We start from the raw sequence: 16193 nt of genomic DNA, 5'->3' as shown, positions 1-16193 counted from the left end.
CGTGGGAAGGTGGGTGCTGCTAAGTACTTTGGATAGACTTGTCTATTCACATCAGCACCGACACGGAAAATCGTACATTGGCAATGTGAAACATCAACATGATGGAGAGCAAGCGTCAAGCTTTACCTTCAGGCTTGAGCAACTTGATAGACATTGTGAACGACGACATCAAGAAGAGATGGCAATCTTCATCATGCACTGACGAGTATGTTTACCAACTAGACTCACAAACCATCAAACCATCGTAATATCTGCCTCCGTACATAGCATGCAGGAAGTGTCCATGTTTTCAGGAGATTTGATCTTGTTACTAGAGTCGGTGAGGCAGATGAGGCAGATATGGAAAGTGTAAGGCTGGCGTGGCAGCTTGTGCAAAATTTTCACCAGACAACGACGTGCACCCAAGTCGTTGGTCAAGAATTCGAATGAGGCCGAGAGGTTAAGAAGGCCAGTATATAAATGTGTAGAATGTTTTCTCATGCATTTCCTTCATTTTCAAGGCCGTGGACGGCATATCAAGGCCAGCGCAGGAGAAGCTCCTGAGGTGTAGCAATGAGGGGTTGCAGGGGGAGCAGTTGGATGACTTCGAGGTCAAATGCATCAGGAATCGGTCTCGGAGCTTCAAGAGGGCGGGTGAAGTGTTACAGCCATAAAAGGAACCTTCGATAGACTTATCATGATGATATATGTGCACAAGAGGTATGGTTGTTGATGGGTTGAGGTCGGAAGAGACGTCGAGGGTTCCGTTTTAGTGGCGGCGAAGACGGCTGAGATCCATCTCTGTCGACCTCACTTCTACTCATCCTCGCTCTCTCCATTCAGTGGCCTGATAATGCTTCGTCGTCTGCCTACACCTTCTTTCCGATCGACAAGGATTCATATACCTACCGGAGCGACGTCTACATGGCAACCGTGACACGGATTTCTTGCGACATCTAGATATCAGTGGAGCATATACCTGTAAGGTACACACAAAAGGTACCAGGAATTCGACAAGATCACTACTACCACCATTCCAAAAGCGATGCTAATAAGTTCCAGGTCCTTCCTCGCGAGGTTCCTTTCGATTGTTCAATTTACTCCCCGGCCCAATCTTACCATCTTGCCCACGGGAACCTGCCAATATCAAGTCATTCATTCATTACCTCAATAGATGTCTCCATGGCGGCTGCAATAACACTTTCCACCCCCTCAGAAAGCATGTCAATAACGATGTCTGGCACTGTGATGATGAGTACGGTGAAGTCGGATCATGCAAGGTATGAGTGAACTTGTAATCCGAGCAAGGCCAGATGTTCTTATGGATCCTATGATTCTGATCAATTCCAGTCATGACCAAGCCTTACCCGACGATTCGGATGACTCCGTTGTGAAAATGGAAGAGGATGATGACGATGACTACTCTACTTCTAACGGGCCGGGCTCGATCCTCAGAAGTCTGCAGCATGAAAGCGACAATCGTGACTCGCCCAACAGCTCCATGACCTCCGGGTCGGTCGCCTCATCGATTGCAGAACAAAAGGCCAATATCACACTCAAAGTGGAGACCAAAGCCGAAACATCGGACAGGGTAAGCCCATTTATGTTCATGAAGGCACCTGCAACCTGTCGAGCGAAATCATCCATCCCTTCTCGTCTATCTCCGTCCGAATATGCCAGCCAATGTGTAGCTGCCGCCGAAGCATCCCGGCTGAACCCGTATGCCTTGCACGAAGACGAACACAAGCTTCTACAGGATAAGTTATGTTACTCCCATGTAACTGTGTACCTGAATATACGGAATGGCATTCTCAGATTGTGGGTCCGGAATCCCAGTGTCAGTGTTACCCTGGAAGAAGCCATCGGCTGTACAAGAGACGAACGATGGACTCGCCTGGCCTGTTTTGCATACGAATGGCTTCTCAGACGAGGCTATATTAACTTTGGCTGCGTTGAGCCTCCTACAATTCCCAAAGCTGTGGGCCGGGGTCGCAAAAAGGAAGTCCCTCGAGAGACCATCGTCGTGATCGGAGGTGGCATGGCAGGCTTGAGTACCGCACGGCAACTGACGAATCTCTTCCACCACTATCCCGATCGAGCTCCTCCCAAGATCATTGTCCTTGAAGGTCGCCATCGCATAGGTGGGCGTATCTACTCACATCCACTTAGTAGCCTGCGGTCATCAAAGTTGGCCCCTGGTCAAAGACCAACGGCAGAGATGGGTGCTCACATCATCGTCGGATTCGAGCGCGGAAATCCTCTAGACGCCATTGTGCGAGGTCAATTGGCCCTAGACTGTCACCACCTTCGAGACCTTTCTACCCTCTACGACATCGACGGTACCCCGGTCAATGGTGCCAACGATGCGATGATTGAACGACTGTACAATGATGTCCTCGATCGAACCGGGCATTACCGACTAAAGAATACCGTGAAGAAAACGGCCCAGGGTGACAAGGAGTTGGTCGATGCCGGGCGGGACCCTCCCGATGAAGAGTCGCTGACAATCAGACAATACGAAGAAGCCGCCGCTTTGGGTACAATTGATCAACTGTTACCGAGCAAAAAGACGAGACGACGGGGCGCAGGCCACCGAGCCGCCAAGGGTGACAAGTCATCGGAAGAAGTTGATACAAACATGGAAACCAAAATGCAGTTGCCTGCGGCACAAGCAGCGAAAGAGTTCGGCTTCTTGCTTAGGAAGACCACCCAGATGCATGAAACACTTGAGCTTGATAACCTCGCCAAGGAGCTCAATCAGTCGCTCGGGACGGTGATGGATACTGGGATTGACCAGTACCAGAAATTTCTCGACCTAAAGCCATATGCTCTTCGCTTGATTAACTGGCACTTTGCGAACCTCGAATATGCCAATGCCGCCAATGTCGACAAGCTGAGCCTTCGCGGCTGGGATCAGGACATTGGAAATGAGTTTGAAGGCGAACATTCTCAAGTTGTCGGTGGCTACCAACAGGTACCGCGTGCCTTGTGGCGTCATCCCGAGCCGCTTGATGTGAGAACGCGTAAAGTGGTCAAGAGTATCAAGTACAGTGCTGCCGGCTCGCAGAGCAAGGCCACTGTCACTTGTGAAGACGGACAATCGATCGAAGCCGACAAGGTGGTTTTCACTGCGCCTCTGGGCGTGCTGAAAGAACAATCCATACAGTTCGACCCTCCTTTGCCGCAATGGAAGCGGGATGCCATCAGAAGAATGGGCTTTGGTCTCCTCAACAAAGTCATCCTCGTTTTCGAGAGGCCCTTCTGGGACGTTGACCGAGACATGTTCGGGCTTCTTCGTGGCGCCCGCAACGGACCAGGTCTTCACCAGAGTGATTACAAAGAAGGTCGGGGCCAATTCTACTTGTTCTGGAATTGTATCCAGACAAGTGGGCTTCCTGTGCTGATTGCGCTTGTGGCCGGAGAGGCGGCACATGAGGCTGAGAGAGTCAGTGACGAAGACTTGGTCGGACAATGTCTGGGTCAATTGCGAAACGTGTTCGGCGCGCCCAACGTCCCGTCACCCTTGGAATCCATTGTCACTCGATGGGGCTCGGATCGATTTGCACGAGGCACTTATTCATACGTTGCTGCTGAAGCGCGCCCCGGCGACTACGATTTGATTGCGGCGCCGATCCAGAATCTTTTCTTTGCCGGTGAAGCCACCATCGCGACACATCCCGCCACTGTGCATGGCGCCTATCTCTCTGGACTGCGGGCGGCTCATGAAGTCTTTGAATCGATGGTCGGACCCATCGCCATCCCGTCGACTCTGGTGCCGCCTGCCGCCCCTAAAAAGGCGTCTTCTGCGCCCATTGACCTGACACAGATGGATACTCACATGGTGATAGGCGGCAAGAGGAAAGGCGACGAGCTACTACCTGCGGGCACCTTTACCAGACCCATCAAAGAAAAAGACAATTCCCTTCAAGAAGCGTGGGACGCTGCAATGTGGGTGCGAATCTACAACGACCTTGGGCCGCCGCCGGTGAAACCTCAAAAGTCAACCGTCAACGCTTTCCTTCTCTATTCCGGCGAGCATTGGGAGGAGGTCAAGAACCGGCTGGGAGAGGAACGCAAAAAGGCGGGTAAGAAGGGTAAACAATCCGAGCGCGATCAAGTCCGGGTCGAGTTGGGGAAAATGTGGGCAGGACTCTCCGAAGAAGAGAAGAAACCGTATACAGACCGGATCAACAAGAACAGAGAGGAGAATGAGCGGGCGTTGAAGGAATGGTCTGTCAAGGCAGCGGAGTGGGACCGACGGACGTGGGAAGTCAAAGACGTCTGGATCAAAGAGGGCAACAGTTTTGAGGAGTTTTGCAAGCGCAAGCGTGAAGACGATGTGTTGATGGATGCAGCGGGAGTGAAACGAGCCAAAACCTAGGTCATGGTTGGATTTGATTGATCAAGTGGCTGGAAGGGGAGCGTCAACAGTCAATCAGACCCAGAGGGTTCACCGGGTGTGGCGGCTGTGGGACATTGGGCGTATCTTCATCGTTGTGTGGTTGTTAGCATGCGGCGTTAGTATATATTTCTAGCATGAGAAGAAGATGATAAGTGAATCGATTCGACAAGTCCAAGTGTGTATCTTCTGGTCGACACCAGCGAGGGGTTGGGACTTGGTAGGCATGTACATGCTATCGTGAGGCTATCTACTGTCGACAGTCTCCTATCTCGACATATTCACCAACTGATAGCAAACAACATCCATCGACCCACCGGCGACATCGGGCTTCCCCCCTTCTCCCCGGATTTGCGCTCAACTGCGGCGGCCATTGACTCACCAGGCGTTTGTCTAGTGAATATGGTGATCTATCGAAGCAGAGAGGCCGGCCCCTCCCTTTGTACCTTCTGCACAACGTACTCCTGAAGTGCATATTGTACCTAACAAGCTGCGCCTTACGAGACCCAAGTCCATCCTTTCGAGAGCGCAGGCCGTCCGTCGGAGATCGATTCAGCCACAAGATTTCAACTTCCGAAAGAGTCCAAACGAACCACCGCGGGGGCCGATTGGAAGCGAAGCGTACTCTGTAAACAAAGAGATTATAATATACCACTCGGCCAGACCTTACATTGGACCGCAGACAAGACCAGACACAAGACAGTAAAGTTATGGGCGTCTTCTACGAAACCCTCCCACCATCCCTCGTCACCTGGCTCCTCGAGCAGAAAGTGTTCTGGATCGGCTCCGCCCCGCTCGCAGGCGACGGCCACATCAACGTCTCACCCAAAGGCGTGTCCGACAAGGGCGGACCCTTTTTCGGCGTGATCAAAGAACGACGACCATCGTCGACCGCGACCGTGACCGGCAAACCGACGATACAGAATGGACATTCCAACGGCACCGCAGACACGGACACAGAGAATGGTAATGACAACGATAAAGACAAAGACAAAGATATCGTCATCCGCAAGTTCTGGTACATGGATCTCACGGGTTCCGGGATCGAGACGACAAGCCACCTGCACGAGCCGGGCAATGGCAGAATCACTGTCATGTTCAACGCGTTTCATGGACCACCCAGGATTCTGAGAATATTTGGAAAAGGTAGGTAGGCTTGCCAGCAGGAAGATGGAACATGCATGATATGACTTTATGAGCATCCCCTACCCATATTGATTACCTTATCTTATCTGTCAGTTTGTCCAAGAAGAACGGAAGAACGTCGTTACTGCTATGGGCTGGACATTTGATTTATACTCTGTACTCTCCGATCGGTCAAGCTGCTGATACCTTGATCCCCTTTCTCTCTAGGCAATGTTCTGGAATACGGCACGCGCGAGTTCAACGATATCGTCTCATCCCAAAACATAAACATCATCCCCGGCACGCGGTCCATCATCCTAGTCGACATCGACCAGGTCGGCACGTCGTGCGGCTTCTCCATGCCGTGCTACGACTTTGTCGGCTTCCGGTCGACGCTGAACGACTTTTTCGAGAAGAAAGTCGCCGACGAGAAGGCCGGGAAGAGGAAAACTGGTATTGAAGTGTACGTTGTTGTCTGTTGCCTGTTGCCTGTTACCATCTCCTTTGTTTTCGAACATGTGGCCTGGCCCTGGGCCATCCACACATGTGTCTACCTATATGTGTGCTGATTGTTTGGCTCTGGCCATACACATACATACCTACCCATACTTGTGCTAGTTGTTCGAAGAGGCGATACACATACCTACCTGCCTACCTATCAATCTGTATACTAACTATTTCCCAGATATTGGGCCCATAAAAACGCTTGCAGTATGGACGGCCTTCCTGGTCTCCAACGAGGCGTCAAGACCGGTATCACCGAGAAAGTCACGCCAATTAAGAAGATGGTCGGACCGACTGCGCCGGTGAAAGGACCGCGGAGGCCACGGCAGGCGTTTACGGTCGGACACCTGATCCTGGTGGCTATATTGAGTTTTCTGAGCACGGCTGTTGTGATTTTGTTTCTGTTGAAATTGGGCGTGGGCGGGTATAGACTGAACAGGGCCTTGGCCTGATTAGTTTCTATCAGTTACTTGGCCACGACCATGACAGTCTGGGTCTGCCTTGGGATTGGGACATTTGAATGCGATATTGGGATTTTGGATTCTTTGAGCCGCTTATGACTGTTTACAATGGGAGACTTTTATGATGGCATGATGCGATGACTTGAGGGATTTGACGTGGGTGAGAATGGATGGGAGGCAAACTTGTACAGTACGGCTGCCTGGAAGAGAGCATTGCCGTAAGGTGTGAGATGTCAGTTCAGTCATGTATACGAAGAAGCGACGAAGAGACGAAGAGACCAGAGAATGAGTTCTCGATTCATGGATCACGATTCGCACACCCTACGAGATCATCAATATCATCAAGATCAAGACACTTGGTTCCTTGGGACAGTCTATCATCTCTCTCTTATATGACATGCACATCCTATCATCCTGACATTGCACTCGTGAAGCAAAGGAATGCATGACCACATACAGAGAAGACGTTGATACCGTCATCTGCCCTTAAAGACCAGACCCTGCCAGTGTTGATCGGATGGGTGTCAGGGATAATCGTAGAGCTCTGGAAACAGATCACCAAGGAGATCCTCAACATCCTGGTCCATATGCACATTCAAATTCGAATCCGCAGCCAGGTTCGGATCCGTATTCATGTCCATGTCTCTGTCCACAGCCAGAGTCATATCTAGACTGCCGTCCGGTACCAAGGTTTCCCAATGCCCGGGTCGACTAGAGGTGAGCTCCTCTCTTTCGTTTCCAGATACTAAAATCGACGGTGCAAAGGTCGCAGAGCTGGTTGCGGATCGTTCCTCACCTGAAAGAACGCCCATTTCCATTTGAGACTCCCAACATTCGTCATCCTTCGAGGTACTAGTATCGGGGCACGCATTCTCGCTGACACGGTCTTTCCGGTAGCCAACAGTTCTCAGAGTGGCCATAGTGAGGCTTCCAACAGTCCTAGGAGTGGCCATAGTACCGCTCACCTCAGTATTCGCGAGAATCTGCTCTGCGAACTCGCGCGGCGTGACGCCCTGAAGCTGTTTGAACACGCGCTGTAGATGCCATTTACTCAGACCGACTTGTTTGGAGAGCTGGGACAGACTGAGCGTGGTTCCTGCAGAAGCTGCGTCGCGGACGAGATGGACAGCTCGATGGATCTTGGTGCGGACGTCATCTGGGTCTGGATCTGTTTCTGCGTCTGTTTCGGTGTCTGGGTTTGGGTTTATATCCGAGTCTCTCGTCGTCGACTTTTGCCTACAGTCCGGAGTTGCTTCTGTAACGGGAGTCGAATTCGGCTGTTGCGTCTCCGTCGAAATGGAACACTGCCCTGCGTCTGTAGACTCCGTACTTGCCTCTGCACTATCGATGTGGTCATGACCCCTTGACGCGACGGTCCGAGGTGATGATGATATGGTGGTACCGGTACCGTTGTCAACAGTCGATGCGACGGCATGAACATGACGTGATGTATCATGATCAGTTTCTGCCCTTGAAGAGACTGCACGATCCGATATCGTATCACCATTGTCTCTCGCCCACGTCGTCGATAGAGTGGGTTCAGCCTCGAGATGGGTTTTGGCGACAGTAGACCTTGATGAATGGTCGGATTGTTCACCGAATGATGATGGTTGTAGTTGTCCTGCATTAACAGTCACACACCCAAGCCGAAAGCCCTGAGAGCGGCTTCTGCGCGGTTTGCACCGCTTACACGCCCGAAACCCCGCCTTCTCAGCTTGCGCGGCAGTGGCGTAGAAGACGACATTCGCCCGGCGCGCCAGCCGGGCCTTGCAGTCCGGTCGACAGTATATCTTGGTCGTCAGGACGGCGTAGACGAATGCACTGGTGGCAAGACCGTCGCGGGTCATTAGGGCTTTCCAGCGTGAAGAGGGAGTGATGTATGATGTAGATCCTGTGGATTGTGAATGTAGTTGTATTTGTGGTAGTGGTAGTGATTGTAACAACGCTGGTGCTGTAGATGTACTTGTGGCTATAGCTGTGTCTGTCACAGGAGTAGGAGTAGTAGCAGTAGGCGTAGGAGCAGTAGCGGTAGCAGTAGGCGTAGCAGTAGACGTAGTCGAGGTAGAAGCAAGACTGATCGGTAATGAAGCATGAAACGACATTGCAGCGGCAGGAACATAGTCCATTGGGTTCAACTCGTCGTCGTCGAGCTCAAGCAGAGAAGTGATGTCGCCGCACCAGAAATCAGAATCAGCCGGTATCGTCGGGACCGTCTGATCACGATCAAACATGAACAGCCCGTCTCCGTTTCTGTTTCCGTTTCCGCTTCCGTTCTCCAGATACGGGTCTATACATAGATATCGATAATCACAGGAAACAGACGCCGTGAGACCAGGGACTGAGGCCAGCATGGCTAGTTGTTATGTCTATGTCGATGAGTTGCGATTCTTGTTATCACCGCCGCCGTCATCTGAATCAAATGTATCAACTTCGCAAAAGAAGGGAGGATGACTCTGAAGGTTCGAAGTTGGGTGGGTGATCGTGGCTAGACGGTGGTGATGATAGAAGGATAGTAGTCTAGATGGCCAAAACAACGTTCGCTTCACTCGCTTTCATGCTTGTAGAAGTTGAGAGGGTCATGAATAGCAAGAGAATGTAAGTAAGTAGGTAGGTAGATAGGTAGGTAGGTAAATAGGTAGGTTAACAAGTAGGTAAGTCAATAAGTGAGTAAGTGACTCGGTCGACCGGTCAGGCATCTACTCTGTCATTAGTAGCAATATGCTGAAGTCGAACGCAACGCTGATTGGTCATATCCAGAGCAACGAGGCTAAAGACTCCAGGGGTACAATTAACTACAGAGTAGAAACAAAAACAAAAGGACACCTCCATCGTTCACGTCTCATCATCATCAATATAAGACTATTGTCAATATCTACCCCCGATTATGATTGACTAATGTTACCATGCCCTTGTCCTTGTCTTGTGGCCACCCTTGCTCACATCCCCCTCCCCCTACCCCTAACCCTACCCCTTACCTCCCTACCCAGGGTGCCTCATCTACCTAGTCTTGATTCCATTCCACTTGTCAAGATTGCCCTGCCCTGCACTGCCCTACTTTCACACTCCCCTTGATGCCCTCCCACTCACATTTCCATCAATCCATCCTTCACCGCCCACTACTACTCCTCTTACTCCTTCGACTCTCCACCGACACCTGACTCACACTGTCCTCAGGCCTGACTTCACGATCCGGGACATCGAGATCGGCGAGATCTTTCTGTTTGGACACCACGGATATCGTATCACCACCCACACCAACACCACCACCACTGTTGCGCAAAGGATTCAATTTCCCAATAACAGTCCGTGGCGCAGAGATATGTTTCCCCGGCATCAAACGTCCGGATGCCGCCGAGACGAGACTCCCAATCCCAACGCCAACCCCAATCCCCTTGCCCCGACTAGCGTCTGACCCGGCCCAAGTCGCCGCTCGAGATGGAGGGAGTGGATACTCGTGCGCTTCCTTGCCAGTACCACTGCCCCCATCGTGGCCATGGAGCTTTTTGGACAAGGAGGAAGAGGCGACAGAAGAACGATGGACCACCGTTTTGACCTCATCGTCTGCATTCTCATCGTTTCTGTCGTTGGCATTGCCGTTACCGTTGTCGTCTCCATCATCGAATCGATCCCTTCGACTTCTCCTCGACGACGCGTGACTGTGGCTGTGACTGTGAATGCTACCATTCATCCTTGATTGGGAATGCGACCGATGAGACGCTTTGGACGCTTTATCGCCCGCCTCCGACCCACCATCACCACCCCTCAATCCCATGACGCGAGACAAGCTGCGCGAGCGGGACGACGACCGTCTAGAACCGCCTCCCGCAGAAGTCGAGTGAGACGATTTTGCCGCGGAAGACCCTGCCACCAGTTGTGTTTCTGCAGCGGTAAGAACCGTCGGGGCACGATAACTTGTGGGCGGAGCATTCATGAATTTCATCTTGACACTCCCGCTCCTGGTCACGGTCACGTTGCTTTTCTTTGATCCGCTCGATTGTCGCGAAACCTGTGACGCAGACGCAGACGCAGACGCTTGAGATCCAGCATTCAAGCTCAAGGTAGAGCTAGATTTCGCATGCGATGCTGATGGACGAATGGTCGACACTGAGTGAGTGGAATGAGATGAATGATGGACACTGCTATTGTTCTCGATGTCGTTGTCCTGCATCGCGATCAGATGGGGTCCATCACCATCGTTACAGGAGCAGTGGCTCCCACTTCGACCCGCGGTATAGCCAGACATGGCTGGTCCAGGTTCAATGGCGCGATAATATACTGTTCCTTTTCCCTTTCCTCCTGTTTCACTGTAATACCCAGGATACACGCCCGACCCGACTGTCGATTGTTGACCGTATTCGTAGCCATAAGCATACTCCGTTCTCAAAGGCAGAGGAGTCGGATCTGTGATGTTGCGACCGACCACGGATGGACGGGTCACCATTGGAGGACCAACAATACCATAACCGTCTTGCAGTTGCAGTTGTTGTTGTTGTCGGGTTGTCTCGAGTTTTTCTTTCGACCGACTGTGGCTGCTGAATGCATAATGTAACGCCGCTCCCGCTGCCACGCCGAGGAGAGTTCCGACGATGGCTTCTCCTGCTCCCGCGCCACCACTGGCGGTAGTAGACGCACCGTTGGACTGTCCATCTGCTGCTGCTGGCAAGGCCGGGTTGGTATTGGCATTCAGATTCGGTTTGACGCTGTTCACCAGATCCCTTGCAACGCTGGCAGCTGTTCGGGCGTCGTTGATCAATGTGTTCAGCATGTCGGATGATGACTTTGCTTGTGCTGGTTGTTGTTGATGCTCGACCTGCTGCGGTATCTGTGTCTGTACCGGTCTTTGGATCTGCGTCTGCCCTGCTAGACTGCCGACATAAGACGGAGCAGTCACGCTGCGGACTTGAGACAGTGCTGACGGCGGCGGTGGCGGTGCTGTCGTTGCTCTGCTTGGTGCTGCTCGCGAGACAACCGTCGAAGCAGGTCTGGTCTTCGCCTGAGACACGACAGTAGAAGGAGCTTTCGCAACGGTGACCACACTCTTCGCTCCGATCGACGAAGGAGCCTGAGGTTTCGCACCAGACACGCCAGTCACGACACTCCTGGCAGCCGAGGGAGCTGCAGATGCCTTACTTTTGGCCTGTGAGACGACTGTACCGGCGATAACTTTGTTGCTGTTCTTGCCTACTTCACTCCCGCTTCCAGTCTCATGCCCATCTCCTTTCTCAATGACAGGCCTATACACCGCCTCGATAGAATTGCCATCGAAATCAATCACCGCGGCGGAAAAGTATCCCGATGCATCGCGCTGCGAGGGCTCGCCGTGAATTTTCCCGCCGGCTTTCAGCGCCGCGACGAAGAAAGCCTCGACTTGTGCGCGCGACGAGGCTGGGAAAGCGACATGTGCTGCGCCAGCGGGTACGCCCGGGATTTCTTGGGTGATCCAGAAATCGGGCGGTGTGGTGGCCGGCGAGGCGGGGCCGAACCCGATGGTTTGGTCTTGTCGGCCGCGGAAGACGTAGTCGAGGGGCTGGAGACAGGAGAGGAAGAAGGAAGTGGAGGTCGGGAGGTGGCTGACTGTGAGGGTTATTGAGGATGGCATTGAGTTTGGTTGATAGGAGCAAAGCACGAGTTAGAAGTATGTATCTCGAAGAAGCTGTCGATGTCGAAAGGATGATGGAGGGTTATGTCTTTGTCTTCTCGTCTTTCAGAAGCCGTCTTTCGGGAGCCTGCGGTAGAGGCACTGGAGTTTCGTCGGAAGGATTTGGGGTGTTCAAGATCCCTGGTATCAGAATCCTTGTCTAAGACTCTCAGAAGCGGCGTTGTGATATGGTACAGGCAGGCGCTTGACTGAAATGCAGTGCTGGCAGCAGCCGTAGTGCTTAATGGTTCGAATCCCAGGAGTCGAAGATTAAGCAAAGCTGCTGTATAGTGCGATGCACCGAGAGTATATGTACTGAAGGGTAGTCCAAGAAGCAGTCGTCGGGGTGGGTATGATACCGTGAGTCCAGGGTATATAGGGACACAGTTGAACGTCCCTTAGGTCCAGTGGTGTTGATGTATAAGATAGACCGTTCAATGACTACAACGACCAGCACTAATGTCACCCGGGGATCGGCTCTCACCAATGAGTTCCCGTGAAGCCTGTAGTTCGGATGTCTCTGAGTTTGTTAGTGCTAGGCAGACCCGAGCCAGACTCTTCGCTTGCAGCCACACGATGAGATGCTCTGAAATCTGTGAAATGGACCAGGCACTGTCGATAAGTTCTGTGCAGGAAGGGCAGGAAGGGCAGGAAGGGTCAGCTGGGCGACTGTAAGATCGAATCGAGATCAGATATTGGGTCAGCCAAAGCGAGACCTAGAATCAGGCGCTCACTGCAGCCTGAGCCATAGACCGGCACAAAGACAACCACCAGCCGCGCGTATATGGGAGCAAGATCGGGCAACTTCAGGAACGACAGCAAAGGGAACCACGATGGCAGCAAAGACCAGCAGGCGAAATCCGACCTTTGTTCGCCTCCAACATGACCTGGTGACAAGCGTAGGCAGTGGTTTGGCAGCAGATCGGCAGAAGGCCGGGCGACAGTCAGGCGACAAGTAGATGAGACATCAAACCTGGGTCAAGCGACATTGGTCCTGAAGATGGTACCTGACAACGGTGCCGGAGTAGCCGTGTACATCGGAAAGATAGGGGCATGGGGAGGCAGGAGGGTGCAGTCGCCTCATTGCAGTAATGTAGACTGAATGGGTACAGCAGGAGACAACAACGACGGGCCAGACAATCACAAGGAAAGCGTTCGGTGAGGCGTGAAGATCCTTCAGATGTCGTTGGTCGCCACAGATAGACAGGGGAATCAGCGATAACAGCTGAATAGCACAATGCCACGTTGGGAGGTGGATAGGTCGCAGAAACAGTCGGTCAGGGAGTGCAGAAACAATGCCGTTGTCATCGAGGATGATTGGATTCGGAGAATTGGATCCTAAGGTCAGCAGTGGAGGTGGAAAATAGCAACTCGTTCCTGGTTGGCTGTCAGCAGAACCATCTTGGTGCCGGTTGGGCGCGAATGCATCAAGGATTGCCCCCAGCTCGACGGCTTGCAGTCCTGATTCTTCAAACTCGTGGACACGTCAGTTTGGCACGAATTCAAAGGAAGTGGTCTGTTGGTGTGTTGACAAGATTTGACATTGAAGTACTCCACAAGGGCCGCGATATCTTTGTCATTTTTTGAAAGTGATGCGCTCTATCGTGTTGATGCAACTGTAGGGCTACCGTGCCATGCCACTCCATTGCAAGGCTGATGCGGTGTGTTTTGGTAGATTGGATAGCTGTCCGACCCTGGAAGACAGACTTCTGACCATCCATCGTGATTATTTCGAGATCCTAATGCCCCCTGACACAAACTTTTTGCCGCCGGAAATTAACCTGAATTGCCCAACTCCATTCATGCTCATTCGTAACATTCACTCGCAAGTGAAAATACCATCATAGTCCGTGACGGCCAAATCCAAAGATGGTTGATGTAGGGCAGGTTGACATGCACCTACAGACTCAGACGAAAAAGAAATCGCCTTGAGGTATGTTGAACCATGTTATGTCTTGTTGTGAAAACAAACGCCAGATCCAACTCCCCCAATGCTCACTTGACCGCGTTCATACAAGATGACTTCGATGTTATGATCGAGCCATTGCAGAAGCGTCACTGGAGTAACAGCAGCAGCAGAAAAGAAAAGTCAATTTTGCATACCTTGGTACCGATACCGGAGGTGGTCCACGAATGAGAGCCAGTGGTGCATAGGGTATTCGGAATTGAAACGGGCAAGTTCGTGTTCCACCTCGAGTCCAGCACTGTTGTCGGTGATCCCACGCCCGCAGATCATATGATGTTCCAGGCGTCTTCGCAAGCGTGACAGAATTTGCTGCAAGTCACACTGGCACTGAGGCTATAATTGCTGATACTGATGGCTTCGTCCTTAAAGGCGTCGGCAAAGTCGTCTTTCCCTTTGGCCATAGCACCGACAAAGACGCAGATGCTCTCATTGGATGAGAGGGTGTCGACATAATCCCGGACTCGGACGACATCAGCGTCGAAGCTTAAGGTGACTTTTCGGCAGTTCGGGGGAAGGTGGTCGGTAATGGGGTTTTTGATCACTTTGAGCAACTTTTCCTGCGAGTTGACAGATCGGATGGACAATCGGTGCAGCAATTGGACCATGAGCCCGGCAAACCGCTTGAATGTTCTCGGAATCCGAACGGTGGGGCTGACTTCGATCAAGACGCCTTTGGCGGTGTGGATGAAGATCTGCAGCCTTCCGGCCTTGTTGATGGGGGAGTCGAGGAGGGTCAGGAGACACTAGACGTTGAAGTCAGCTCGCCACTACCATGACAGTAAGAGATCTAGCCACCTGATGTGTGATGTCGGGTCGGGCATCGCTGATATCGCGGCCCATTTTGCGCATGACGCCGATGTGTTCATCACTGTTTAGCAGGGAATACTTTTCTTCCTTGCCGCCGGGTTTTCCACCACCGTAGGCAGCTCGGTATGTCTCCAGACTGGCATTTGACAGGACCACAATCAGCCGTTTCGTGTCTTTATCACTGGCAGGAATTGGGACGTGTTGTTCGGCAACGAGGCGGGGGAGTTCGGGAGGAGGAAGAGACTGCGCTCCTGCGGGTTGTTAGTTAAGTAGACGGGGATGGCCTGCTGCAATGTGGGTAGGCGAGAAAGAGGACTATCCATGTGGTAGGACCTTGGAAGGGGTTGAATTAAAGCAATACTCAACATACTGGAACGCTTCCTCTTAGCAGGCGTGGCCGACATTGTGTGACTTGAAGTGAAATGGCGGGGAGAGGCAGACTGGGGAGGCTTCGATCAAATCTAGATTCGGTAGCGTGGCCGAAACGAGGGACTCGGAGGGGACAAGACAGGGTCTAATCAAGTTAGAGTACAAATGTTGTATGAGAAATAAGATAGAGAAAAAGAATAGATCGGTCTCGACACAAAAACACGGACTGAGGACGACCTTGTAGATGAATATAAAAGTAGTAGTGAATAAGTAAGAACCTAGAAGTAATTGCTAGTCAGTCATACAAACTGCGGTGAAAGACTCCAACTTCGCGGATCCCTGCAAAAATTCTCCGTGCCAAGCAATGAGATACTAGAGATCTAGAGACTAATCGGGAAGAAGAGTGACGCCGCCCTAGTGTTCAACCCCCTGGCTCGCGCGAACCGGACTGCGAACCCCCTGTTGTGACTTGGGTCGTGTCGGCGAAAGATCCTAGAGGCTTGAAGGATGTCCGGCTTGCATGAGACCAACACGTTACTTGCTTGAACCCTCCGGAAGCGAACGTCAACATTCGGTGCGTCTAACATATGCCTTCGAACCTGGGGCGGGGAATCCATCTCGCGACGGCGATTGCGATGTTGACAGCCCGCCAGCTCAAACCTGACTCGATCTCGAGCGTTCGGAGGTTCCATGTGGGAGGCAGTGCGGCCATTGTTGATGTGTCTTTGCTGGTGCCCGGATCTAAGAGCTTGATCTCATGTCATTGTCCGTTTCTAACGGAGGTGTCGACTACTAGTGAAAACAGGACACGGGAGGTGACTATTGGAGGGAATTGAACTACTAGTACTGTATATTGTGACAAGGGTCATGAGGCTAGATTGAGACTTTTTGTCATGCCCTCTCTCCTACATATACGACGTTCAAGTTCCCTGCTTCCTCCCGACC

General features: G+C 52.0%; 5 protein-coding genes across 5 annotated transcripts; 2 read left to right on the top strand and 3 right to left on the bottom strand.

Moving 5' to 3' along the window:
- Positions 1-1375: 1375 nt before the first annotated feature.
- A1O1_05423 (lysine-specific histone demethylase 1) lies at positions 1376-4360 on the top strand (the record flags this gene model as incomplete). The annotated part of the gene is made up of 1 exon (XM_007726309.1): positions 1376-4360. One exon carries the CDS (start codon positions 1376-1378, stop codon positions 4358-4360), a length of 2985 nt encoding a protein of 994 aa, XP_007724499.1.
- A 728-nt stretch (positions 4361-5088) lies between these two features.
- On the top strand, positions 5089-6459 carry A1O1_05422 (uncharacterized protein; the record flags this gene model as incomplete). The annotated part of the gene is made up of 3 exons (XM_007726308.1): positions 5089-5524; positions 5732-5966; positions 6189-6459. The coding sequence occupies 3 exons, from the start codon at positions 5089-5091 to the stop codon at positions 6457-6459; spliced, it is 942 nt and encodes a 313-aa protein (XP_007724498.1).
- A 533-nt stretch (positions 6460-6992) lies between these two features.
- Positions 6993-8819, bottom strand: A1O1_05421 (uncharacterized protein; the record flags this gene model as incomplete). The annotated part of the gene is made up of 1 exon (XM_007726307.1): positions 6993-8819. One exon carries the CDS (start codon positions 8817-8819, stop codon positions 6993-6995), a length of 1827 nt encoding a protein of 608 aa, XP_007724497.1.
- A 755-nt stretch (positions 8820-9574) lies between these two features.
- On the bottom strand, positions 9575-12067 carry A1O1_05420 (uncharacterized protein; the record flags this gene model as incomplete). The annotated part of the gene is made up of 1 exon (XM_007726306.1): positions 9575-12067. The coding sequence occupies one exon, from the start codon at positions 12065-12067 to the stop codon at positions 9575-9577; it is 2493 nt and encodes an 830-aa protein (XP_007724496.1).
- Positions 12068-14338: 2271 nt separating this feature from the next.
- A1O1_05419 (uncharacterized protein) lies at positions 14339-15283 on the bottom strand (the record flags this gene model as incomplete). The annotated part of the gene is made up of 3 exons (XM_007726305.1): positions 14339-14815; positions 14868-15130; positions 15250-15283. 3 exons carry the CDS (start codon positions 15281-15283, stop codon positions 14339-14341), a joined length of 774 nt encoding a protein of 257 aa, XP_007724495.1.
- Between the last annotated feature and the right edge of the window lie 910 nt (positions 15284-16193).

The sequence above is a fragment of the Capronia coronata genome (genome assembly GCF_000585585.1).
Source record: "Capronia coronata CBS 617.96 chromosome Unknown acBCG-supercont1.4, whole genome shotgun sequence".
NCBI classification, from domain to species: domain Eukaryota; kingdom Fungi; phylum Ascomycota; class Eurotiomycetes; order Chaetothyriales; family Herpotrichiellaceae; genus Capronia; species Capronia coronata.
Note: the sequence above shows the minus strand (reverse complement) of the source record. Positions and strands in the feature narration are given on the sequence as shown.